The sequence below is a fragment of the Trichosurus vulpecula genome, chromosome 7 (assembly GCF_011100635.1).
Source record: "Trichosurus vulpecula isolate mTriVul1 chromosome 7, mTriVul1.pri, whole genome shotgun sequence".
NCBI lineage: Eukaryota > Metazoa > Chordata > Mammalia > Diprotodontia > Phalangeridae > Trichosurus > Trichosurus vulpecula.
The window spans coordinates 51,473,159-51,500,290 of NC_050579.1; the positions used below are offsets into that span (position 1 = coordinate 51,473,159).

Sequence of the window (27,132 nt, forward strand, 5' to 3'; positions counted from 1 at the left end):
GAAATAGCCTCTCATGGGGAAGAAAAGATAGGACATCAACTGAAGTAATGGCAAAAGATGCTGTGGCAGAAAGGTCCCTGGTTCTCTTCTGGGGACCAAATTGGTTCCCAAAGGACTAATCACTGTCTCTATACAGAAGGCACTCAGTTCTATATAACTAATCCTTGCAGCTATCTGCAATGTTTGCCCATATTTGACATGTCAGGATAAAATGTTCATAGACACCTTAAACTCACCATGTCCAAAACAACTCATTATCTTTCCCTCCAAATCTACCCTTCCTCTTAGCCTTCCTTTTCGTGTTGCAGAAACTGTTACTCTTCTAACCAGTGGGGTATGTAACCTTACAATCACTCCTAACTCTCGATTTTCAGTCAAGTCATATATCTGATCAGTGCCAATTCTACCTTCACCATATCTATCGCATCTATTCCCTTCACTCTGCTGTCACAGCCACCATCTTGGTTCAGACTCTTAGTACCACTTATCTAGACTAATGCTAATCAATCTTTTCCTGCCTCTCCTCTCCAATCCATTTCCCACATAGCTACCAAAGTGATATTGCTAAGGCATGGGTCTGACAACGTCACTCTCCTGCTCAATAAACTAGTGGTTCCCAACTACTTCTAATATAAAATATAAAGCTTTGGCATGGAATTTGAAGTTCTGCACAACCTGTTTCCAACCTACCTTTCTAGGCTTATTATACTTCATTCTCCTTTGTCATGCATTCTTTGGTCTAGCCAAATTGGACTTCTTGTTCCTCCTTACATATGGCATTCCTTTTCCCAGCTCTGTGCATTTATGATGTTATCTCCCATCAAAGAATGTAAGCTTCTCAAGAACAGGTTTTTTTTATCATTAGCACCCAGCACAATGCCTGGCACATAGCAGGAATTTAACATGTTTATTGATTCATCAAGTGAACGAACTCTAGAAGGAAAGCCTGGACAAACGTATATACTGGAGTATAATGCCTATTTTGGGAAACAGCAAGCAGGCCAGAAGGGCGGTAACATAGAGGAATAGGTGATGCAAGCATGGAAGGTGGTCTGCTGACAGATGGTGATGGGTTTTAAACGTCGATCCATGGAGGCTGAACCCAAGCACATCATATTCTTCTTCCAGTGGGCCCAGAAAGGAACACAGTGGTACAGATAGAATTTTACAGGGCAGAGTACAGAGGACCATCAGCTCTTATTCCTGGTAGGTACAGCTTTTAATGAAATCCAAGACTTTTGGCTGTGACACCACACTGCTGACTCACACACTGAGCTGACAATCCAGTCTTACGTCATCAGCAATGTCACGTTGAGCATGTCACCTATTCCTTGATCCAAGTCATCACCAAGACTCTGGATCTGGCCATTCAAGTGCTTCTGAATCCATCTGATTTTGTTATCATTCTGTCCATCTCTCTCCAGGTTTTTCACAAGAAAATTCTAAGTTACTTTGTAAATGCTTTGCTTTAAAGTCCAGGTAAACTCTATCTAGAGCATCTCCCTTATCTACTAGTTTGGTGACACTGCCAAAAAAGAAAATAAATTGTTTTTGAATCAACCTGATGAAATCAGGCTCTTTTTTGTTACCATTTCCCTTTCTTTACTTTTAGTTTAGTAGCCGCCTTTTAATAATAGGTTTTAGAATTTCTGCCAGGAACCAAAATCAAGCTCAATGGCACACAGTTCAAAAACAGCATTCTCTCCCCATTTTGGGAAACTTGGGACAATTGCCCTCCTCTATTCCCGTGGTATGTCTGTCTTCTTTTCTCGACAATCTTCCAAATCTTCCAATCTTCTCGACAGTGCTTCTGCAACTCCACCTGCCAATTTTTTTTGTATGGAGGGTGCCATTCATTGGATCAGTTGATAAATATACCAAGGCCAGCTAGGTATGTTCTTACTCTCTTACTTATCCTGGTTAGTTACTTTTGTCCTGTTTAAAAAGTGTTCAGAAGATGACAGTATCCAAAAAGGAGCTAGTAGTAAAACCTATGGCCTCAAATGTTGACCCAGAAATGCACAAAGAATAGGAAACAAGCAAAATGAACTAGGATCCTAACACAAAGAGGCCCTAACACGTGTAACTGATTGGAAATGAAAACCACAACGGGATTTTGGCTCAGGAAGGGCAAAATCAATTCAAAAGAAGCAGGATAAAGAAGGGATAGGAGACAGCACTGCATAGTGAGAAGACACATATGTATGAGGAGAGTTGCTTCTTTTTCCTCTGCTGGATAGAATCAGAAGCAAATAAGGACTGAAGAGCTTGACCTTCCTCTATTCATGGTTGTTATCCTATTCACCATGAGGAGAGGTCCAGCCCTTCAACTGCGCCACCCCTTTGGGACTTTCCAGGGTGGCAGAGAAACCTGATCCTTTCTATCTTGGGTGCTCCTTACCAGCAGACACCATTCTTACAGTACCATACCACACTTCTGCTGTCATCCTGTTAGCTTTTCATCTTTGGTGTACCTTTTTAAAAATTTATGTTAACTGGTGAGTTTCCTGTGTATGTCAGCCTCTTTAGAAAACTCTCCCTCATTATGTTACTTCTCATGTAAGAATTTAATTTTTGAAAATTCCCCTTCTCTCCCTGGATAACTTCACCTGAAGAATTTTAATCTACTGGTTCCTCCCTATCCTTCTCTGAACCCTGTGAAATATGCCCCCTCAAAATGTCAGACTATGCCTAGGTTTTCTTCTCTTCTCTATCACGAACCTGAAAAGGGAGTAGGCCAAAAGCATCTCTATCACTTCTGTCCCCATTCCTGGCTGTCAGCATGTTCACTGCAGCAAGTAACATTTCACTCTTCGTAAGAGTCAGCTCTAGATTAAAATGTCTTCTTTTGCGTTTCTCCATGTTTTGAAGTATGAGATTATTACTGAAGAACAACCAGGAAATTATTGGTTGCTCTCCATTTTGGCAGAGAAAGAACTCTGACAGATGTCTAGATAATTGATGTCTCCCATCATTACTCTAGTAAACCTCAGTGCCAGGCTTACCACCTGTCTCCTGACTTCCTCATCTGTTTCCTCTCTCTAGGGGGCCTGTAACATGACACAATGACAGAGTCATCTTCTGTTTCTTCTTCCATAGATCAGCACCCAAATACTCTCCACCATGGTTTCCCTCTCTGGTTCCTGGATTTCTTCATACAAGTTTATCTTCTCACTATACAATGCTATCTCCTACCCCCTCTTTATCCTATTTCTTTTGAATTAATTTTGCCTTTCCAGAGCCATAGTCCAGTCATGGGTTTTATTACATTTTTTTACATGTGAGTGTTAGGACCTCTTTTTGTGGAGATCTCTATTTCACTTTGCTTGTTTCCTATATGTTCTTAATTTCTGAATTAACGTTTGAGGGGACAAGTTTTTACTACTGACTCCTTTCTTAGATTTGGTTCCCTGTGGACTTCTACAACTACACTTCATAGTATCTAGTCGGGTGAATATATAGGCACTTTTCTTCCTTCTTTTTTTAGTTGAGAATTCTTTTGGTTAAAAATTTTAAACATTTAAAAAAATTCAAAACTTATCCTTTTAAGAATATAATAATTTCAACATATAACTTTTTGGATTAGATCTGAAGGTCATCAAAAACACATTTTTACTAACCATTGTTAGATGCAGTCCATCCCTGCCTAGGAATTTGTCATTTCTATGTTTAAAGGCATAGTCCAGAAATCCAAACCCATTTGAAAATATCATTGTCTTAATCAGCAATATTCTACCAAGATGCTGATATATATATATATATATATGTGTGTGTGTGTGTGTGTATATATATGTGTGTGTGTGTGTGTGTGTGTGTGTGTGTGTGTGTGTGTGTGTGTGTGTATATATACACACACACATATATTCACAAGGGCAAGAACCGGGGGTATCCCAGTGAAGACCTCATTCAACTTGATATTAATAATGACTACCTTTGAGATTTGGTCACTTAACGGTGACAAATGCAACCAGGTATATAATTACCCAAGCTTATATCTCTCCATCTCGTCCACAAGGACAAATCTTTGTTGAAATCTAGATATACTATGTCTATAAAATTTCCATACTCTACCAATAGTTACCCTGTCAAAAAAGAAAGAAAAGGTGAATCTGAAATGATTTGTTCTTGATTCTGAAAGATGCTGGGTTTCATTTATAATAACCCTCCTTTTCTAGATGCTTAACACCCATCTCTTTTATAACATGATCTAGAATTCTGCCAGGAAATCCGTCTATTTCGCTGGCCTGTAGACCACAGAATCCATTATCCTTCTTTTTCTTAGCATCCAAATAATGTTCATCCTTCTCCAGTCCTGTGACAAAGCACTGTGCTATGATCTTCCTAGCATCGCTGACAATGCCTGAGCAATCACATCGGCTAACTCTCTCATCTTCCTAGGATACAGTTCATCCAGCCTTAGCAACTTGAACTCACTAAGAACAGCTAGGTACTCTGATCTCTTCCCTCATCTTCAGTTTCAATTCCCTGTTGATTATTTTTATTCTATCCTTTCCAGTCCAAAGTTCATTCTCCTTGGCAGAGAAAACAGAAGCAAAATACAAGTTAAATAAGTAGTTCAGCCTGCTCAGTATCATCCCAACCACCCTCAATAACAGTTGATCCTTTTCTTGAGTACACTTTTTTCATCCTTAGTTCAGTCTAGGCTTTTGGGCTCTGAAAAGAATGTTGTAGCATTAAAATTCAAATCAGAGTCTCTGAGTTGGAAGGATGCTAGGAAGTCATCTAGTTCACGTGTAGGTACCTGAACAAGAACCATCTCCATAATATGAAATTCCTAATATGAAATCATGTGTTTTTATGATATTAAATTATAGCGGGATAATGATTTTTGTTGGTGGCATCAAGCAGAAAAATCACATATAAGACTATCAATAGCCCAGAATAACTTAAGTTGGTCCTTTGAAAGAATAGAAAATGGGATTTTTTCCAGAAATTTTGAAGGAACACTGAAAGTATGCAACTGATATCTGGAACTACCACCAAAGACTTCGTGCTCATCCCCACAGATAGTTTCACCAACGTTAGACATAAATCCTGTGAATATTAAATAAAAGGACAGGAACATCGACACTGAGGTCCTAGAATAGTCAGTCTCAATACAGAGTTCGGTGTCATTAGAGGACTTGGGTTTGAATTCTACCTTTGGTGTGTGTGTGTGTGTGTGTGTGTGTGTGTGTGTGTGTGAGAGAGAGAGAGAGAGAGAGAGAGGGAGGGAGGGAGGGAGGGAGGGAGGGAGAGAGAGAGAGAGAGAGAGAGAGAGAGAGAGAGAGAGAGACCGGGCAAAATCATTTAACCTCTTTGGGCCTCAGTTCTTCATCAGGACAATTAGGGAACTAGACTAGAATCAGCCTCTCCAGTCATGTCCCTGTGTAAATTTACAGGATCCTAAGTGATATCCATCCTAACACAACTCTGCTGGGCTGGAGAGAGAGAATAGCTTAAAGCAATATATATTCGGGAAGCTACTGCAGTGTGAGCTGAAATGTCATAACTTCAAACTAGGACAAAAAAAATCATTTTAAGGATGCACTAAAACACAGCTTCAAAAAAATGTGCCACGGATATGATATGCCACAATCAAAATAGGACAGCTCTATTTAATCAAAAGTTTTGTGTTAAAGATGAATCAAAAGGCTAGAAAATAAAAAGGGGTGTCTAATAATGACAAGTTACACAGATAATAGCTACAAATTAAATAACAACATTCATTTACGCACAGTTAAGAAGGGTTTTTGCATCAATCTACACTTACAAAGACAAATAGTAATCACAACCAGCAGTATCATTATCAAATATAAGACAGTAATGTAATTTTATAATAATGGTTATCAATAAGCTAACTGTCAAATCAAAGTTGTAAAATAGGCATGTGAGCTGTTACTTTACATATTAAATTTGATGTGTTCTGATAAGGGGAATTTGAATGAAACTAAACGAACATCCAGCATGCTAATAGACAGTAGTAAACACTTGGCTAGTGTTACTGACATGTTTCAAAATCAGGCCAATCACAATTTTAATAACTTATATAATATATATATATATATATATATATATATATATATATATATATATATATATATATATATGTATGTATATATATATATGTATATGTATGTATGTATATATGTATGCATACACATATATACATACTATATATAGTATAACAACTACATATGAGAACACAGTACAGTAACATTTCAGCAGGATCCTAGTTCTTTTCAGTTTGGTGTTATTTGGTCTAAAATAAAGTTCTTAATCTAGTTATAAGAGATAATTTGCAGGAAATTTTTTCATGGGCTTTAACACTTTATCATAAACAAAGGCTTTCAGCGTTAGCTTGTAATGATGAGGCAAAGCAGTTAGTAAGTATACTTAAAATATGAGGCTAACTGCTTATTCCAACTACATCTTATAAAGATCACTAGGATTAAATAAAAATCTTATTTCTGGCATAATGTTTGTGTCTCAAAAGCAATCTCAAATATGAATCTAATTTATGAAATTCTCGAACAGAAATCATTAGCCTTTATGTTTTAATGCCTTCGTTATCATATTACTCCACTGTTTGAATTAATATGAAAGAGTTCCACTTAAATGATTCAGAAAATCAGCCATTCAGTCAGTCAAGAAGCATTTCTTTCTTTTTTTTTTTTTGGACAGGGAAAGGCAGGGCAATTGGGGTTAAGTGACTTGCCCAAGGTCACACAATTAGTAAGTGTGTCAAGTATCTGAGGCCGCATTTGAACTCAGGTCCGCCTGACTCCAGGGCCGGTGCTCTACTCACTGTGCCACCTAGCTGCCCCTCAAGAAGCATTTCTTAAGTGCTTATGTGAGATAATGCTATGTCCCAAACATTGTGCTAAGGTCAAAACAAAGTCCATGCCTTGGACATCATTCCAAGAGCTAGAAGGAATCTTAAAGATCCATTACCTAGCAAATCACTGGGATCTGATAACTGCTACTTCATTATCTAATACAATTTTGTCCCTTTACAGATGAGCAAACAAGGATTCAGAGAGATTAAGTGATTTGTCCAAGGTATGATAAGAACCAACACAAAAATTAAAGTACAGTGGCCTCTAACTACATCCCAATTGGGTACTTTCCTTTCTAGTCAAAGGAACTAGCAATGACAGAAAGCAGTGGATCAACCTCTTAATAACCAGGGATCGGTGATTCAGACCCCTTGTTTCTTGCTGTCTTCTGGGTAGTTCATTGCTTATTACTACTTGCTCTGAGAAATGGACAAAGGCCAAATGAGGAAATTAATGTCAAATTGGTTTTGATATTTATCAATGTTTGGTTTTATGGAGGAAGAGGCTAAAACTAACAACAGTGTTTGGATATTAAGATAATTCAAATAAGCTAGGCTGAGATTCAGATGAATTATGTTACGTATACCTCCTCTTAAACACACTTTCTGACCATTCTCTTATTTGTGTTGACATGAATAATTGAGAATTAGATGTATTCATTAGCATGGAATCAATGACAAGACTTTTTAAAAAGTAACTGAGTCACAGGCTGTATCCTATTTTGGAAAATAAATTACAAAAGTAATAAACACTTTTGATATAGAAAAGATTCAAATTAATGCAAAAACTTCTAAACTTATCTAAAAAACTAACTCCTCATCAAATCCTAGTCCCAAAAGCAGCAACTATAAAAGGCTGATAGATAACCAAAATTTCAGAATATCACTATTTGAAAAGTCAAGTATAATTGTATTCCTGGTGGTTCTTGGGTATACAGTTAGCTTTCCTGGATATATCATGACTACAAAGAGTATTACATAATAAATAATTAAGTTAGTGATTTCTTACCTGTTCTGTCATATGACTCATGACACGTATGTGCAATTTCTGCTCCAAGTTGTAAATAATGCCCAGCTTTATCCTTTCTGGAACCATCTGCTCCCAAAGCAAACATTCCTCCAGCAAAGCAGGTCAAATGGCCCATCTTCCTTTCCAAGTGCCCATTCTTCCATTCTCCAATAAACGTCAGACCCCCATTGGATGTTCTAATAAGATGCTTTTCTATGGCCTGGATGAAGAATGAATGAAGATGAATAACTTTTTTAGATTCTAAAAATGTACTGATGTTCATGCCAATACTAGGCCTAAGACAATGCCAATGGCAGTAACTCACGGTCACATGCAGTCCCTAAAGGGAGACAGCCTGTTCAGGTGAGACAATTCCTGTGCTCATCAAATTTACTGAATATCAGGTGCACCAAAACACTGAGATAATGATAAAATACATGACAAATTTATTAGATGGATGTACAATGCAATAATATGTGAGTCACAAAGGGGGAAAATGTGTAATCATCAGAGATTATCCAAAGGATAAGAGCTGGGAGTTGAGCTGAACTTTAGAGGCCTCGGAAGGCTAGTCTAGGCAGAGTAACATCACTCTTACCTAGCAATGGAAAGATACAAATGAAATTGTTAAAGGCTATATTCGTATTTCAGTGGTGATGTCTTAAGAGGTTTACGGAGTACTTAAAAAAATGACATTTCAAAATTGAAGATTTATTTATAAAGACACTAAAAATGTAAACTAGAAAAAAATGTTATCAGTGTACCTTTTAATGAAAGAAAAAAAGTCTTTTTTTTTTTTTCACTTTCCAACCCTGGTACCATTACCCCAGCTCAACTGGAGAGTGGGGGCAGGTCTGGGAAGTCAACAGAGAACTTTTGGCTCTAACTCTAGGGCTCTTTCCATGACACCAGATCTGCTTAGAATATGGGAGCAATGGACTTGTGTATGGCAAGGACTGCTGAACTGTCTCATTTCAGGTCAGAAGACTCCCACTGTATATGTCTTTGAGAAAATAGCTCATTCTGTTCTCCCTTCAATTAGAAACTGCAGGGGGACACATTCTGCAGCTCATTGATAAGATAAGGTCCCTGCCCTCCTAGCACAGAGTGAATGTAAATACTAAATAGTAACTGTTTGTCTTTTAACCAGCAACCCTGAGGGTCTTCCCCTCCCAGTTTGGGGCTTTTTTTTTTTCTGAGGTTTTGAATAAAGGAGCCATACCTTGATTAATATCTTAAAGAGGCCTATTCACTGGATGGACTTTACCTCACATCTAGTGAGTACCTGAAAAGACCTTAGCCTAAAAGGGCCAGGGTCTCCAAATGCATCCTGGGTCATCTCCAGTCTTCTGGTGAATATCAGGCCACTGGACCCAGGTTGCTCTGGAGGAGAAAGTGAGGCTGGTGACCTTGCACAGCCCTCCCTCACTCAAATCAAAGTCAACTTCACATCATGCCATCATTCCCCTGATATCATGGTCCTCTTTGAGAACTAAGGACAAACACAACAACAACAATGGGGGCTGGCAGGTTAAAAAAAAAAATCAGCAGATATTATCTCTAAGATTCCATCCAGCTTTGAGGCTCTACAAAATAGATATGGATAATTCCTCAAGAAAGAAGAAATGCAAATATAAGTAAGCCGAGAATAACAAATGGCACACTCACTGACACAAATTGTTAAGAAAAGCGAAATCATCTATGAAAGGGTGCATTCACTTCTCAGGTCAGGACGTTTGTGCCCAGGCCCTGAGGACACTTCTAACACTCTAACACATTCCATGTTGTTTTTATAAATAATCACTGGTTAAATTGTAGATGGCTAAATTGATCCTCCTTGAAAAAACTGTCCTTAGTCAGGGACCCTGTCATGGCTTGTACACAACTCTGAAGCCTCCAGGTTTATGCCGGCAAAGGCTGACAGGTATAAGTGATCCAAGAAGGTCTTGTGTGTGAACCCAGAAGCAGAGTGTGTCTGTCATCAGCCCAGCTGAGAACAGAAAGGCTCCCCATCAACCACTAAATGATAAATCCTTATTTTGGCAGCAGCAGCTCATGAAGACTGCCCACCAGAGGATGTGATCTGTAACGATGCAGATATTCCTACATGAAATAACTGAGTTATCTTAAGTGCTTAAAATTAAATTAATAAGGGAATACAAAGTTAAAAAAAATCTTCAGTAGTATATGCTTAAAAACTTGCTCTGAAACGACTCCTGCTTGGTCAGGCAGCACCTTCAATGGTGTGCTCCTTGTATAAAGAACACTGATGATACAAGCAAACCCCCTGAAATCTCTCTATGGATCTCAGTTAAGAAATCCTGTCACAACTTGCTGAGGAGAGATGTTATAAATCTATCTACAAATAATCCTATGCAAGTCCATTCACAGTTGCATAGAAAACAGCCAGAACTTCATGCTCCTGGTTACTGAAAATGTCTTAATCATATAATATACAGTAGTAATTGATTATAGTAACCTGATGTTTAAAAAATACAAAGATTTAAGCTTTAGGAATAAGAATGAACTTTTTGGTAAAAATTGTTGGGAAAACAGTCTGGCAGCAATTGGGTATATACTGTTAAGGGATGTTAAGGGGTCCCCTGACCCTGTCTTTTTGTGTTGTCATGTTTTCCAGAAACTCTGGACCCAGAGTATGCAGGAGACCTTGAAGGTGTCAAGGACAAAGCCCCACCCTCAGCTGACATAATTTGTTTTTTGCATCTCAAAATGGACTCCCAGTGTGTCCTTGGGAGCCAAGACAGATACCATTCAGTCTGTATTAGGCTGAGAAATTGTGCAGCTGAGACCCTTGTACATAAGCAGACTATCAGTTTGCAAGGGAAAAGAATGCCTCTTTTGCCATCACTTTGCTCCTCCAAAGGGGTTTTGTCCTTTTCCCACCTTTATTGTACCTTCCCCCCTCCCATGCCATGCCCCTTAGGGTAGAGATTTGTGTTTCTTCTTTCTTCCTTTGTTGTAATGTTATAAATATGCAAACATCTGCATAGATTGTGAACTCTTTGGGCTCCACGTGAATGTTCCTTTATCTTGTAATAAACCTAGCTTTCCAGTTTTTTGCTACATAGTGACAGCTTATTGACAAGATCGCTATCTTACACCATTTACCAAGATAATGGATACATACTGGATACATAACCTAGCTGGGGGGGCGGGGGGGGGGGGGGGGAAGGGGGGGAAGGAGGGACTGAGGGAGGGAGGGAGGGAGGGGGAGAGGGGGAAGAGAGAGAGACAGAGAGAGAGAGAGAGAGAGAGAGAGAGAGAGAAAGAAACTAGAGGACCTATCAGACTTATGGACAGGAGAAAGCATTGTGAGATGTGAAATTAATAATTTTGATTACACTAAATTTAAAAAGTTTTGTACAAACAAAACCAATGTACCCAAGATTAGAAGGAAAGCAGAAAATTGGGGGAAATTTTCATGGACAGTCTCTCAGATACAGGTCTTACATCTCAAATACATAGAGAACTGTAGCAAATTTATAAGAATATCAGTCATTCCCCAAATGATAAATGGTCAAATATCAACAGGTCATTTTTCAATGAAGAAATCAAAGCTATCTATAGTTATGTGAAAAAATGCTAAAATGATAGAAATGACAAATGGTGATGGGGATGTAGAAAAACTGGGACGCTAATACACACTTGGTGGAACTGTGAACTGATCCAACCATTTTGGAGAACAATCTAGAATTATGCCCCAAGAGTTATAAAACTGTATAATCTTTGACCCAGCAATACCACTATTAAAGGTGATCAAGGAAAAATGTAAAGAACCTCTATGTTCTAAAAATATTTATAGCCACTCTCTTTGCGGTGGCAAAGACCTAGAAATTGAAGGGATGCCCATCAACTGGGGAGTGGCTGAATAAATTGTGGTGTATGATTGTGATAGAATATTACTGAGTTATAAGAAATGATGAGCAGGCTGATTTTAGAAAAACATGAAAAGACTTGCATGAAACAATAAAAAGTGAAGTAAACAGAACCAAGAGAGAACACTGTATACACTAACAGCAATACTGTTCAAAGAATAATTGTGAACAACCAAACTAAATATAAAAATAAACTATAAAGGACCTGTGAAGGAAGGTGCTATCAAGGACAGACGGAAGGAAGGAAACATCTTATTAAAAAGTGGTATGGTCATAATCACCTCAATTGCATCATCATACATCTTCCTTGCCTCAATGTCTGTTTTATCAGACATCAACCATGCTTTCAGTAAGTATTCATAAAAACTGTCTCCCAGCCCACCAACAGATGTGTGATCTGTAAAAAAAAAAAAAAGCAAGTTGAAGTTAGAAATATTAGAATTTTACATTTATCAAGGACCAACAATAATGCTACATTATTTTTCTCTGCATCAACACAACATTTAATACTGATTTTATATTACAAACTAATTTTCTAGGAAATCTGTCAATTATGTACAGACTCTTTCTACTTATATGTACAAAAATCCTTTTCCTATGTCACTGGAAGCACAGTCATATGATTATGATCTCTAAAATCTATTTCTGTTCCATTCCATAAAAATTAAAATAATCATCTCACACAGTTTAAAAAGGAAATTCAATAGGAGGAATATAATTACCTCAATAACTTGGATCTACTGATGACAATAACCAGAGTTCATTCTCTTGATACAAATGTATTTTTATCTATGGAGTGGTACCATGCCATAGGAATTGAAGAAATTATCACACAGGCATACAGTCACACAGACACACCACACACAGGCCAAGAATTCTGTTAAAATCTAACCTTTACCAATAGAATATGCTTTCTTTTTTCTTGTCTGCTGACTGCCTGGGTTTGCTTTCTGTGTATCTATAATTTTAACATTATTATGGATAAATCAAGACTGCCCAAATAAATTCAATCTTCTGGTTCATTCTAAATAATTTTTCTGTAATCTTAAGTAAATTCTTTTCTCTCTACTTTTATCCAAGACTTTCTCAAGCCTGTTAGACCAGGAGATTTCCTTACACTCTAAATTACGCGAAAGTTAGGAAAATGTTTAAGAATATTCAGACCACTAGCATGCTGAAAATCTGCTTTCAATGCTGGGAAATGGAGGGTAAGTGAATTTAGATATATTAAGTATGTAAAATGCCAATGAGGGCTGGAGTTGAAACAAATGAGAACATCAAGGAAAGGTACTTTCTCCTCCTTAAGTTCTGTTTCCCATGATGAAGTGGCCTTGCTCTTTAGCAAGCACAACCTTTCTACTTGTTCAAGTGATACCATTCCACCCCATCTCCTCCAACAGCCTTCTCCTTGGGTTAGTCCCATTCTTTAACTTATTTTCAATCTTTTCCTCTCTACTGGCTCATTCCCTGCTGCCTGTAAACATGCTTATCTCTCCCTTGATGTTTCTTTCTCCATTCTCATCCACCCTCTTCGTTGGGTGATTGGTCCAGTCTTATCAGTAGTCAATAAACTCCAGTGGCTCTCTATTGCCTCCAGAAGCAAATACAAAGTGTTCGATTTAGCATCCAAATCCATTCATAACCTAGTCTCTCCTACCTTTCTAGTCTTCTTACACCTTACTCCTCTACATGTACCCTTTGATCCAGTGACACTGGTCTCCAGTTTGTTACAAGAACAAGGCACTCGATCTGGGCATTTCCTCTGGCTAGAACTCTTCCTCTTCTGTTCCAACTACTGACCTCCCTGGCTTCCTTTAAGTCCCAACTTAAAAATCCCACCTTCTACAGGAAGCCTTTCCTAATCCTTCTCGATTCCAGTGCCTTCGCTCTGTTAATAATTTCCTCTTCAGCCTGTATAAAACTTGCTTTGTATTGTCTGCATGCTGTCTCTTCTGCTAGAATTTAAGCACCTTGATGGCAGGAACTGGTTTTTGCCTCTTTTTGTATTCCCAGTGCTTAGCACAGTGCCTGGCACATAGTAAGCACCGAATAAATACCTACTGATTAAGTGCAGAGACTGTGGCACTGCCACAACACCAACATTCTAATTGGAAATCAAAGAATTTATTTAAAAAAAATTGTCAAGCAGCTACTACTATACACAAAGTACTGTGCTAGTGAGAGAACAAAGAAAAACATGTAAAGGCTCTTACATTCTACTGCAGGCAATAGGGAATATACATAAATAAAATAGTTTCAGGAGGGACTAAGTATTCACAAAGGGGATGGGAATGAGGGGAGGATGAAAAAGCAGATGAATCTTTTCAGAGGAGGTGGCAGCTGAGCTTAGCCCTGAAGGGAACTAATGGTTCTAAGGTGGGTAGGTAAAAAGAGAATGTATTCTAGGTGAGGAAGAAAGCATAAGAAATAAGCATTTCTAAAGTTGGAAGATGACACAAGGGATGATTCAGGGAAGAGCAAGTAGATCACTTTGGATGTAATAGTTTGTGAAAGTGGATCATATGAAATAAGTGTGGCAATATTATGGAAAGAATTAACAAAATTGTTCATATTTGAAAAAACACCTCAAACAATATGATTGCATTTGGCTTCCACTCCAACTAGTCTACTGAAATACATCTCTGCAGAAAATGATGATCTCCTCCTTTATTGTTAAGTTCAATGTTCTTTTTTTTCCTTATCTTCCTTGACCTTACTGCATTAACCTGCTGCTCACCCACTCTTCCTTGATTCCCTGGTCGGACACTATAGTTTCAGGACCCTCCATCTATACATCTCTAACTTCTCTTTCTCTGTTTGCTACCATACCTCATCTTCCTACCCCTTACATGTGATTGTCTTCCAAGTTTCTATCCTTGGCCACCTGTCATTGGCTTCCATGAACTTCATGGTTAATATAAATGACTCCCTATATCTGTATCTTCACTTACAACATCTGCCTAGAATCCAGTCCCACATTTTCTAAGTAGATATATGTAGGAAGGTAGTCAAGATCTATCCATATCTATGTATCTCAACCCTTTCCTACCTTTCCATTCTTTTGCTTCACACCCTGCACCCTAAGGACTCTATAAGCCAGACATAACGGATTCAGTCGATGCTTCAAACATGACATTCTACCTCCTGTCTCCATCTGCACTGCCTGTGCTCCATGTCTAGAACACTCTTTGGCCTCATACACACTGCTCAGAATGCAGGGCTTCCTTCAAGATTTAGCTCAAACGCTACCTTTGGCAGTAGGCTTTATATGGAGACATTCCTTACCCCTGCCCCCAAGCTACTAGAGCCTTCCCCTCTGAGACAGTTCATCTCTTCATCTATTCCACAGCTAGTTTGTATGCATCTATTTATTGCCATGTTTCCCAGTGGAATGTAAGCTCCTTGTGCTCAGTGACTGGCTTTGCCTTTCTTTATATGTCCTATGGTTATTACCTGTTTGCCACATGGAAAGGACTTTACAATGCTTGCTGGTTGATTTATACCTGTTCTGACAATGAAAACAACACCAGATAGCATTTTGGGGGAATTACCACTCTCCTTTGTATACAGCTTGGGATGCAAAGACAAAAAAGAAAGAGTCCTTGCCCTCAAAGGTCAAGATCAAGATGTAAATATACCAATAAATACATAGAGTTTTGGGGAAGAATAAGGGAGAGACATTTAGCAGCAGGGATGAGGGCCAAGGAGTGTCAGGAAAGGTGTCATGTGGTAAAGATGGCACGAGGGGTTCTCAGAAAGAAGGTAGGCATCAAAGAGATGAGAAGAGTACACAGAGAAGGGAGAGGGAATACAAGAAATGTTAAGAAGTACAGTTTTGCTAGAATACATGTAAAGAGGAACAATGTGTAGTAAGTCCAAAACTATAGGCTAAAGCTATACTGTGAAGGGTTTTAAATGTCAAAAAGAGGAGTTTCATTCTAGAGACACTAGAGACCACTGGAACTTTCTGAGCAGAGGAATAATATATTCGGACCTGTGTTTTAGGAACATAACTTTGGCAACAGTGTGGAAGATAGATTGGGGGAAAAATAAAAGGAGCGACCTGAGACCAGTTAGGAGGCTGTTACAATAACCCAGGTGAAAGACTCCAAAAATCCGAACTAGGGTGATTGTGATATGAGTAGAGAGAACTGGAGACATGAGAGAGAGGTTGTGTCACATGAAACAATAAGATTTGGCAAGTGCTTAAGTAGGTGGGCAGAAGGAGAGAGAAAAATCAAGTATCACTGTCAGGTTGTGAACCTGCTTGACTGGAATAACGGCAACAAAAATTGTGGAATTTGGAAGAGATGGGTTTTGGGAGGGAAAGACAATGAGTTCCATTTCTGACATACTCAGGCTTAGATGTCTAGAGAACAGAGCTGGTAATAGCCAACAGGCAGCTGGTTGTGTAGGACTGGAATTCAGGAGCGGGATTGGGGCTGGCTATGTAGAACAGGAAGATAACAGAACTCATGGTCAATTGTGTTAATGAGGGGAAAATTAAGAGGTCACTGGTAATTTTAAAGAGGTCAATTTCAATTGAGTGACAAATTGCATGGGGTTGAGAAGCAAGTGTTCAGAAGGAAAGAGAGGCAATAAATTTAAATGGCTTCTTCTAAGGAGTTAGGATGAGAAAGAACAGAGACATACAACAACTTAAGGAGACGGCAGGGTCAGGTAAAAAAAAAAATCATTTTTGTAGGCAGTAGGGAAGGAGCCAGTAGACAGAAGACCGAAGATTACAGAGTAGGAAGGTATGCTCAAGGGAGCTATTTATTGGAGGAGATGGGAGAAGATGAGATCAAGGGTACAAAATTGATGGGTTGGCCTACCTTTTCACCAGAGACAAGAGCAAAATGGAGAATGATGTCAAAGGATCTGAGGTATAGAGTAGAGGAGAAGAGGGACCAAAAAGGCAAATGTCCTCTACAAAATTTCTTTTCTTTGAAATAAACTGACATATAGTTACCTCAAAACTTATCACATTAGTTGCCTTCCAAATTAAATAACTAAACCAGGGTTAGGGAACCTGCAGCCTCCAGGCCACTTGCAGTCCTCTAGGTCCTCAAGTGCGGTGTTTTGACTGAATCCACACTTGTTCTGTGAAGTGTGCATTCAATCAAAGGGCCCTACTTGAGGACCTAGAGGGCTTCATGTGGCCTCAAAGCCACAGGTTCCCCAATCCTTGACTAAACCATCATCAAGATATTAGGAGACACCGTGTTTATCTCCCTCCCATTCCCCTCCACCTCCAAAATTCTCATTCATGAAATTCTCAGCTTATTACTGTAAGCAATAAGTAACTTGAAACTTGCCTTTTCAGGTTAGTACTAATTTTAGAAAGTTTGGTCAACTTTTTTGTTGTTCAGAACATTAGACCACTTGAAAAACAAACTCCCACTTCGAGCCTTAATTCCTTAATGTACTCCTTTTCATTTTAATGATGCATAGAACTAACCCATAAATTAAAATCTTTATCTTTGGAATAAAAGATATTTTCAATTGTGTGACTGTGAAAAGGTAATATGGCTTATACAATGTTCTTGAAAGTTAATACCGCAGTGGTTAGTAAGAGAGAGATTAACTGAAATATGCACACATTTTCTCTATGATAGAAGGTAATAAAAGAGAGGATCAACTTAACCCGCCTTAGCTGTTGGGATATGTGAGTAAACATAACAATCTAAAAGGTACCTGCTCTTCATCTGAGCATTTATGATCACTTCTCTCTCTACAGTTTTATAAATAATATCTTATTTTCCCCCCAATTACACGTTTTCTTTACATTTTAAAATGCCATCCTTAATTGGCCTAACTTTCCACCTTTTCTATCCCAACGATGATCTGGAAGCAAGAAGCCAAAGTATAAAAGATAGCTCAAGTTAACATAGTGGCTGGCAATAGTAAGTGCTCAATCAATATTTTTGATGGATGTAGGACTGGAAAAGGCTGTGCATAGAAAAATGTGAGCACACATGAGCAGCCCAAATGATACACTAATTCTCCTGAAATACGAACATCAGGTAGGTGTCGTCTGGAGGATTTACAGGCAGGTACGGACGCAAACAGCACAGAAGGAAAAGGCACAGAATGCGTTGTGATATTCCACCTCTAGGGGTAGGAGAAGTTAATTATTATGGGAACCAAAAGGGTTTTAAAATGTGTGTATTTTCATCTTTTTTTCTTAAGTGGTAAAAAAAAAACCACACACACGTTCTACAGTTTGTGCCCAATTTAAAAAAAAAATCAGCAAACACCAAATAAAATTTTAAATAAAACCAACCACGTGATTCGTAGGTCAGAGCAGTCACCTTCTGGCTGCCTGTGTCTCTAGAATGGGTGACACTGAGTCAGTTGCCCTTTTCAGCTGCATTGTTTCTGGCGACTCTCAGCTGCTGCACCAAACATGGGCACCACGCACCGAACCAGTGAGAAAGGAAGGATGCGCCTTCCCCTGCTCCCTCTCCTTTACCGCAGCTCTGACAAACAGGTCTGGTGGTGGTTGTTTCTGATCTGTATTGTTTGTCCTCACTTTCAAGGATTGCAGGTAACCTTCATGGTACTAGGAAGAAGGAGTTCAAGCCATGGTGCCCGTGAAACCAGGACTGCAGGCAGGGCTACCATAGAAGCTCTGAGAAGTCAGGATGCGTGAGGTTCGTGCCAGAGGGGTGTAAATAGGAGGCTAGACTGGGAGCTACACTGCGAACCTGATCCTCTTCCCTTCCCCAGAGACTAAGATAGGACATGGGAGGGAGAAAATTGTGCCTCCTAGTGTTGGGGGAGTAATTTTGTATATTTGTGATTATAGTTTTTGAAATAAATATTCCCTTGTAAAAGTTCCCATGTAACAATAGACAATATTATAGGATCAGTATATTGAAGAGTTGGAAAACAAAACAGGATCCAAGGTCTGAGGGCCAGAGATTATAATGAATGTGAATGAATCAAGAAAGCTTCATTCTCACAGAATCTGAGACAGAAGAGACTTTGGCGGTTACCTGGCCTAACCTTATACTGTCACACACACATACCAGTGGTTAAGCTTCTGAGTGAAGACCTCTAAGGTAGGAGCTCACCATCACTGGGGGTGGCTCAGTCAACTGTCTCACAGCTCAGGAAGCTTCTCTTTATACCAATCCTAAATGGGAGCAATCACAACCCATACCCTACTCCTAGTTCTGACCCTGGGGGTCAAAAAAACCAAGTCTAACCCCTGTTCTGCTGGCAGCCCTTCAAATGCTTGTCATGGAGAGCTTTCATATGGCCTATGTCTTCCTTTATCTGGGCAAAGTAGTTTGAACTTTACTCTGTAGACCAGGGGTGTGAATGGATCCATATGAGCCACATATTGACTTAGAAAAACACAAAGTGACATTATCTATGCTGTGCTGTAATTTTTTATTTATCTTGTTAAATATTTCCAAAGTACATTTTAATCTACTCAGAGTTTTGCAGGCCCCATGTACAAGAGCGTCAAGTTTGACATCTTTGCTGTAGGCAATGGAAACCCCTGAAGATTTATTTTGTCATTTTTTTTCAAACAGGAACAACATAATCAGATTTAATATTAAGACATGTAAAAGGATTTTTAAAAGCCATAAAACATTTCTGAGCCTCTGTTTCCTCATCAGTTAAAAAAAATGGAGAAAGTACTTACACCTACTTGCCTCACATCTGGCTATTTAGACACTCTAAACAGGTGGTACTGAAGGCCTGCATTAGGGCAGAGGCAATGGAAATATTAAGAGGGGGAAGGAAGAGATGTTGAGGAGGAAGAATGAAAAGGATCTGGTAAACGGTTACATATGAATTATAGTAGAGAAGAAAGAGGGAGGGAGAAGTTGTATTCCAACATATTGTTAGAGATAAAATGGTTCCCTTTCTTTTCTGATTTCGCAAAGACTTTAATAAATCATACTATTTAATTCCCAGTACATTAATACTTGGTGAAAATCTTAATTCCTTATGAATTTTATTATTCCTTGCATATAAGGCAACAAATGCTCTAGAGGCACACAACAGCGAAGAATCTATTCCTGGCACCTATTCCGCACTAATCAACCAGAGAACTATTTAAGCAGCCTGTGACTTAACTTGGTTTCTAGCTGTGACAGTTTATGATGTAACAAGGAATCAAAAGCTAACGCTTCCTCCTCAGTGGTACATTTGTCTTATTATTTCTGGAGTTTATAGGGGCAGAAGTGATATGCTTCAAAGAAAGTGACAAATTCTTCCTCTTCCACAAGAACCTTCAAATAATCCCTTCCTAAAGATCTGTGACAGACCATTATCCTATGTAAGCCAGAACTGATTCTTTCCTGTCAAACTATAGCTCATTTGGAATACTTTGCCACCTTATTCCCCCTTCCTTGCCTGTGATCTAAAGAAAAATAAATCAATTCCCTATTTATAAATGATATATTTTAAAGTAAAATTCTAATTACAAATGTTTAACAAAATGTTAGTGACCTCATTCTGAAAAGTTTAATTGGATTTAAATTATGCCATATAGATATATTTGTAAGAAAACACCACATGAGAGGCACTGAAGAATTGTAGTAACGCCCCAATTTTCAAAAGAACCAAGAAGATAAGCTCTATGAACTAGAGTTTAACAAAGGTTTCTGGCTAAATCCTAGAAGAGACTTTAACACCAGTTCAACATAAAACTAACAATTTCATTTTTTTTTAAATCAGGAAACTAAGCAAACGGGGAGATGAGGGAAGTGATATTCCAAGACCACCAGATCATAGGCTGAGAGGCTGAAAAGACCTTAGCAGTCATTTAGTTCAACCTCCTCATTTTAAAAAAAGAGAAAACTAAGGCCAAAATGACTTGAATTTGACTAATCATGACAACAGGTAGAATTTATGTATTGTGAGGGTTTACAAAGTGCTAAACCTATAAGAAATCATCGTTGGATCCTCACAATAACTGAGTGAAGGAGGGCCTATTATCCCCTTTTTACATATAAGGAAACTGAAGCTGAGACAAGTCAGGTAACTTGCCCAGGGTGCCAGACTGAGGTGGACACCCTGACTCCAAGTCTATCCTCTTCCTCTCTGCACCATGGAGCTGCATCCACCCTAACCACCACTGAGAAAAGGCCAACCGCTGTCAGGCATTCTCACTGACAGCCACAACATTGTCCTTACCCAATTTGAAGGAAAATGTGCCTCTTTTCTTTAGACACTGCTGCTGGCATAATGAGTGAACAAAACTGTCTTTCAGGAAAGCCAAGATATTCAGTGCAGGCTTTTCATTTTTTATTTTTTTTTTAAACAAAGCAAGTTTATTACTGACAAATCAACAAGGTCAAATATAACTTGTCCCAAGGAAAACTAAAACCATGTAACCCTAACTACACCATTTACCTAAGACAAATCCTTTTAAAAATCAAAGGATAGATGACTTGGCTTGAGCATTTTCACCTTCAAACCTATAAAGTTGTAATTCCGAGCAAAAGCTGCTTGTGAAACAGCAAAATTGGACCCCCAAAAAAAGTTTAATGATATTCTTTTAAATCTAGGCTCCTTATAGATTATTCTTTTTTGTATAACTGTTATCAAATGCTTTTCTTGAAGTTAATTACCAGTGATTAGTCTCTGTGATTGCTATGTGCAAGTCACAGACATTATCATTACTGTGATTATAATAGTTAGCCAAAGCTGAATTGTTAAATTTTATTTCAATGCACCATTTGTTTGGCAGACTATTTTTAGTTCTGACAGATGTATACTGCAAAGGGAATATGATATTCTTTTCAAAAATACATATAAAATATGAAAAAAGTAAAAAGGGCAAGCTGAACTCTCTCAGTAAAGAATGCAGCTGCTAAAGTACTATCAGAAAGGTTCTCTCAGGATTCTAAAGAACTAGTGCCAAATAACCAATGAATCTGTATGTGTCTCTGTATCTACAACTCACTCCCTCCCTCCCTCTCTCTCTCTCTCTCTCTCTCTCTCTCTCTCTCTCTCTCTCTCTCTCTCTCTCGTTCTCCATACGAACAAGTGCCCAGAGTGACGTCGACAGTAATTTGAAGATACTTTGAAAGAAATAAGTATGGAAAACAAAAGATCTTTTTAGTAACAATGAGGTCATTGTTTAAATTTATAGTCCCTGAATAAATGCTGAATAAACCCTGTATTATTGATTCAGGAAAAATAGTTATTGTCCAAATTAAGTTTTATTCAAAAGTGTCCAAGGATTTTTCTATAAGGGGTGAAAGAAGCATTAATAACTAGGGGAATGAAGGCAAGTTTAATGGAGAAGGGTGTAGCAGTTAAGGAAGACAAGTTTATGAGATGCAGGTATGAGGAGGGAATTCATTCTAGACATTTGCAATGGCTTGTGGGAACAGAAAGAGGTGATAAATAAATGATAAATAAAATGTCAAGTATCAGCAGCCAGAGGCCCAAATTGGCAGAAACAAAATGTGTGAAGTAAGCTAAGTTTGGAGAGGTAGACTAAGGTCAGGCTGTAGTGGGTCTTAAATGACAGACTGAGGAGTTTGGATTTTAATCCAGAGGCAAGCAGGAGTCAATGAAAATTTCTGAGTGGAGGTTTATGTAACAGTACCTTAGGAAGATTATTCGGCAGGGTTATGAAGAAGACTAGAGAAAGACAAATTAGGAGGCTATTATAATAGCTTAAGCAAGAGATGTTAAGCGCATCTAGGATAACAGCTATGTGAAGTTACAGAAGGAAACCATGGGAGATACTACAGAAGTAGAAATGATAGGACTTGGCAAAGAAATAAAAGTAGGCATCAGGAAGGAAAAAAAGTCAAGGAGACCTCAGGTATCTCTCAGTTGCCAGCAGGCAGAACTAATTTTGAACTTATATGGTTTCTCTACCAAGCCCCCAGGTAACCAAGGACAGAGAAATCTCATCACTTTGCAAGATCAGATTAGCCTTGTTATGGCACACCCCTGAGGGGAGGGTGGAGTCACAAACTTTACCAAGTAAGGGGATAGAACTGAAGTCTTATTTCCTACCCAGCTGCTCTTATCTTGGGCTTATCTGGTTTCTCTACTCCCCTTTTCTTGTTTCTTTTGTGTGTTAGATTGTCAGCTCAGGGAGGGCAGCTGGCATCTTTCTTGTTTTGTATTTGTATCCCCAGAGCTCAGCACAGTGCATAGCACATAGTAGGAAAGGTTTACTGACAATCCAAAGAAGACTAAGGTATTATAATAATCTTGGTGACTGGGAAAATAATGTATCTCTCAAAAGAAATAGAGAAGTTGGGAGTAAAGGAAAGTATGTGCAGGTGGTGGGGGTGGGGAGATAGGGAGAGTTCAGTTTTAAATCTGTTGAATTTGAAACAGCAATGAGATATCCAAGAGGAGTTATCCAGCAGACAGTTGGAAATAGAAGACTAGAGTTCAGGAAAGAGGCTAGGATTGGCCAGGTAAATGTGGGAGTCACCTGTGTAGAAATGACCTGCAGATAGCAGATGAGATCCACAAGAGAAAAAGGAAGTTGGCCCAGGACAGCGCTCTGGGGGAAGCCCATACTCAGGAGGTGATGCAGGAACAATTGTCTGGGTAGGAAAACAAGTAGAGCATAATGTCACAGAAGACAAGGGTGGCCAACAGTGTCAAAAGCTGCAGAGAGGTCAAAGAGGATGAGAAATGAGAAAAGACTAACAGATTTATCAATTAAGAGATGGTGGTGACCACTGAGAGAGGTTGGAAATCAGAAAGCAATTGGAAGCCAGACAGCAAAGAGCTGAGAGAAGAGATGCTTGAGGAAATGAAATGATCAAAGGAATATTGTGTAAAGGATAGAACAGAACATATCTGTGTGTACCCAAGTAAAGAGCTAATGGAAAGGGAGAGACTGAAGACAAAAAAATAAATGATTGATTAAGGGCACAAATGGAGTGGAAAGGCCATTTCATCTCTGGAAAAATGCAATGAAAGAAAAATGGAAGGAAAGGAAAACCTAAATGGGTGTTGAGGCACAGAGATGAGGGAATTTATGATGGATGACCTCAACCGTATCAGTAAAATAGGAGGAAAGAACATTAACTGGAGCAGAGACTGGAATGAGGGATGGTGTTTGGAGACTGAAGAGAGAAGAGAGGGATTTGGGAAAGCTGCTGCAAAGAGAGTGCCATGGTGTCAATCAAGGAAGAGTAAAATGACTATTGTGCAGCAGTGAGAGTCAGGCTGAGATTAGAAAATGCAGGTTTATGGTATCTTTGTTGGTATAGATATTTGACTTCCATCAGCAGTGCTTAGAAGCTCAGGAACAGGAACACAGAAGACAAAAGGTATAGATGACAAAGGGTTGAGAATTGACAAGGCAATGAAGCCATGAAAGGAGACTACGTACTCAAGGGTGGAAGACTGTTGTGTATAAAGTGGTTAATCAGAGTACCAAGGCCAGGGAAGCAAGAAAGTAAGGCTAGTGCAGTGTTGATGGCCTTGGAAAACCGCATAGAGGAACTGGATGAAGGTCATCGGGAATATGAAGAATATGGCTTAGAAAGAATGAAACTGAGGGACAGCCTGGATGACAGGCTATGACTGGTAAAGGGGATTTTAGGAATTCAAAATCACAGAGAAAAAAATAGATGACAGTCAAAATCCAAGATAGGCCCTTCTGGTGGTGGCTGAGGCAGCACAAAGATAGAGGTTATGGGAATTAGGACTGATCAACTAGGAGAGCCCTGGGTGCTAAAACCCTGAAATCTCTAAGGATGAGTCTAGAGGTTACCTGAGAAAGGAGGGAATGTAATATGGGGAATGAGAAATGGTAAGAACAAAGATCTGGATTGGGTGATATATAGAGATGGAGGAATAGAAACTGGAGGACTGGGTTTTTGCCCCTCCAAGTGGCATGTTCCTTTGTTTTTAAAGATAATACATATCACTTTAACGCCAACCCCCCCACCGCACCCCAGGTGGGAAGGGCAGCAATTGACTTAAGAGGCTAAAGAGAAAAAAATATAGCAGAATCATAGAATCTATCCCCAAATCCGCCACAATCATATCTACATTATCTAAATAAAACATTTTCACTCTAAAAAGAACATTTTAACTTGACAGTAGACTTAATATTAATTTCATAGTATACACATCACCACCCTCAAACCTCATTTTTATAGAAAGTAGTAATTGTAGTACAGATGACAAAAATTGTAATAGAAAAGACACAAGGTAAATGGAAGTCAGAGATAATATATTACCAACAATGACTTACAGGAAATAAAATGAGCTAAAAGACAACATCAAGAAAAAAGAAGGTGGGCTAAATTTGTGTGCATCAAACACACACACACACACACACACACACACACACACACACACACACATACACACACTTTTTTAACTGCACTAGTTAGATTCTCAAAGGAAAATTTATTGAAAGACATGAAGAACTGTATATGAGATGAAGACCAGGAGGTGTTAGCAACTTACACTTTTGATGAAATCATAAATGAACTGAATTTTCAAAGTATAACTCATATACATCAAGGTATATATGGGTGGGCCTGGGAACCTAACCAACATATAGTATTGTTTTCATGGGAAAATGTAGATAGGGCTGCAAACAACAGACTTTAAAATGTATTTTTAGAACACAAGATGTTCAAAAAACTGGAAATCATGTCTGGTAAATTTCTATTTTGTTTTCATTTTTCTCTACTAAAAATTATATTCAAACTATATAGTAGTCAGAACAAATATGGTTTAAAGTAGAGGTTCTTAACCATTTTTGTGCCGTGGACCCTTTAGTATTCTAATGAAGCCTATGGAGCCTTTCTAAGAATAATGCTTTTATGTGTACGAAACAAAAAATACAGGAATACAAAGGAAACCAATTATACTGAAATACAGTTTTCAAAAAAAAAGTTCAGAGACCTCAGGGTAAGAACTCTTGGTTTAGGGGAAATTGATGCCCAACACAGGTAAGGAAATAGGAAGAAAGCAGCACTAAAGGAATATGTAACCAGGAACAAAGAACAATTGTTGGTTCTCTTGGAAGAACTGGGGAAATGGGAAAGATACCAGAAGGTAAACAGTCTTTGTGCATCAGGGGTAAATTCCAGAAACTAAAGACTGGGAGCTTCACACTGATCCCTAATAAAATCCAAGAATACAGTATTCAAGAGAGAGTTTTGGGACATTAGAAAATAAAGTGGCGCTACTTGGATTTAGTAGGGATTCACTAGGAATAAACTGTGCTGAAGAAACATCATTCCATATTTTGATCGTGGTATGAGCACGAGGGACGAGAAGAATGCCACAGAGAGGCTTTATTTTTCTTTTAGCAGGTACTTCACAAAAGCCTTTCACAAAATCTCTGTGGATCTGTTGGAGAATTATGAGCTGGAGAGCTATATGTTTAGGTGTATTTATAGTTTGATGAATCATTATATTCCAAGTACATTTATTAAAAACCTGGAGGAATGTTTCTAGCTGCATGCCATATATACCCTATTCTACTCAACATTTTTGTAATTACTCTGAAGAGGAGTTAGAAGGAAAGCCAATCAAATTTGTGAGTAAGACAAATCAAAGGTCAATGTCACTAGTTAACAGAGTTTGTGGGGGAAGAGTAAGGTATATGTGCATTAAGTTCTTTTTTGGTGTTCAAATGCCTAATAAAAAAAACATTAAACTGCTTGCTGAATTTACCTGAGCAATCAGCTACGTCCTGTACCTTCTGGTAGGTAGGCTTTACTGAGAGTAATAACGTAGCTTTTCAAACATAATCTTAAACAAAAAAAATCACATATAAACACTGAGCAGATCACAGAACCATTCCCTGCTTTATGCTCCATCAGGGGTCAGCCTGGAAAATGTAAGGGCAGAGCAGGCCACAGATCCCTCTGCCATGACCCCAAGACCTTACAACTAACAACTTTACTGTCTCTCCTTCTTTCTGAATCCCAATGAGGATTACTCTGCAACGGCCCAAGTGTGTACCATACTGCTTCAAAACTCCCACATCACCATTTACTTCACTCCCCTGCCAAGTCCCAACATGCATTCCCCTCCCACTGTGTCCAGTGACCTTGCACTCCACAACAAACAAATGTTCATTCATCTTAGATTTGTCCCCTCAGGCCGCTTCTCTCTACTTGCACTCAGAGAGACCTGGCTCCTTCACATGACATTGACACCACACCGCACCGCACCTCCCCCCCCAACTCTAATACTGGCTGCACTTTTTCTTATCCTCCCCACGATGTTCCCTGGAAAGGGAAAGTCAGAATTCTTCTTGCTGCCTACTGCTACCTCCAAACTGTCCTCTTGCTGCCATCACTCACACCCTCACTTCCTTTGAGGTTCACGCCATTCAAATCTGCTTCTCGATCGATCAGCCCTCTAGAGCATATCTCAACTTGCTTAGGGAGTTCAGTCCCTGGCTC

The 27,132-nt window shown here is 38.8% G+C and overlaps 1 protein-coding gene across 1 annotated transcript in view; it reads right to left on the reverse strand.

Moving 5' to 3' along the window:
• The window catches only part of MAN1A2 (mannosidase alpha class 1A member 2), a 185,336-nt gene that overhangs the window by 12,840 nt on the left and 145,364 nt on the right, over positions 1-27,132 (reverse strand). The window contains exons 9-10 of the mRNA XM_036768998.1: positions 12,025-12,140; positions 7,848-8,067 (exon numbers count right to left, since the gene is read on the reverse strand). Coding sequence (XP_036624893.1) covers positions 7,848-8,067; positions 12,025-12,140 — 336 coding nt within the window. The remainder of the gene's footprint in view (positions 1-7,847; positions 8,068-12,024; positions 12,141-27,132) is intronic.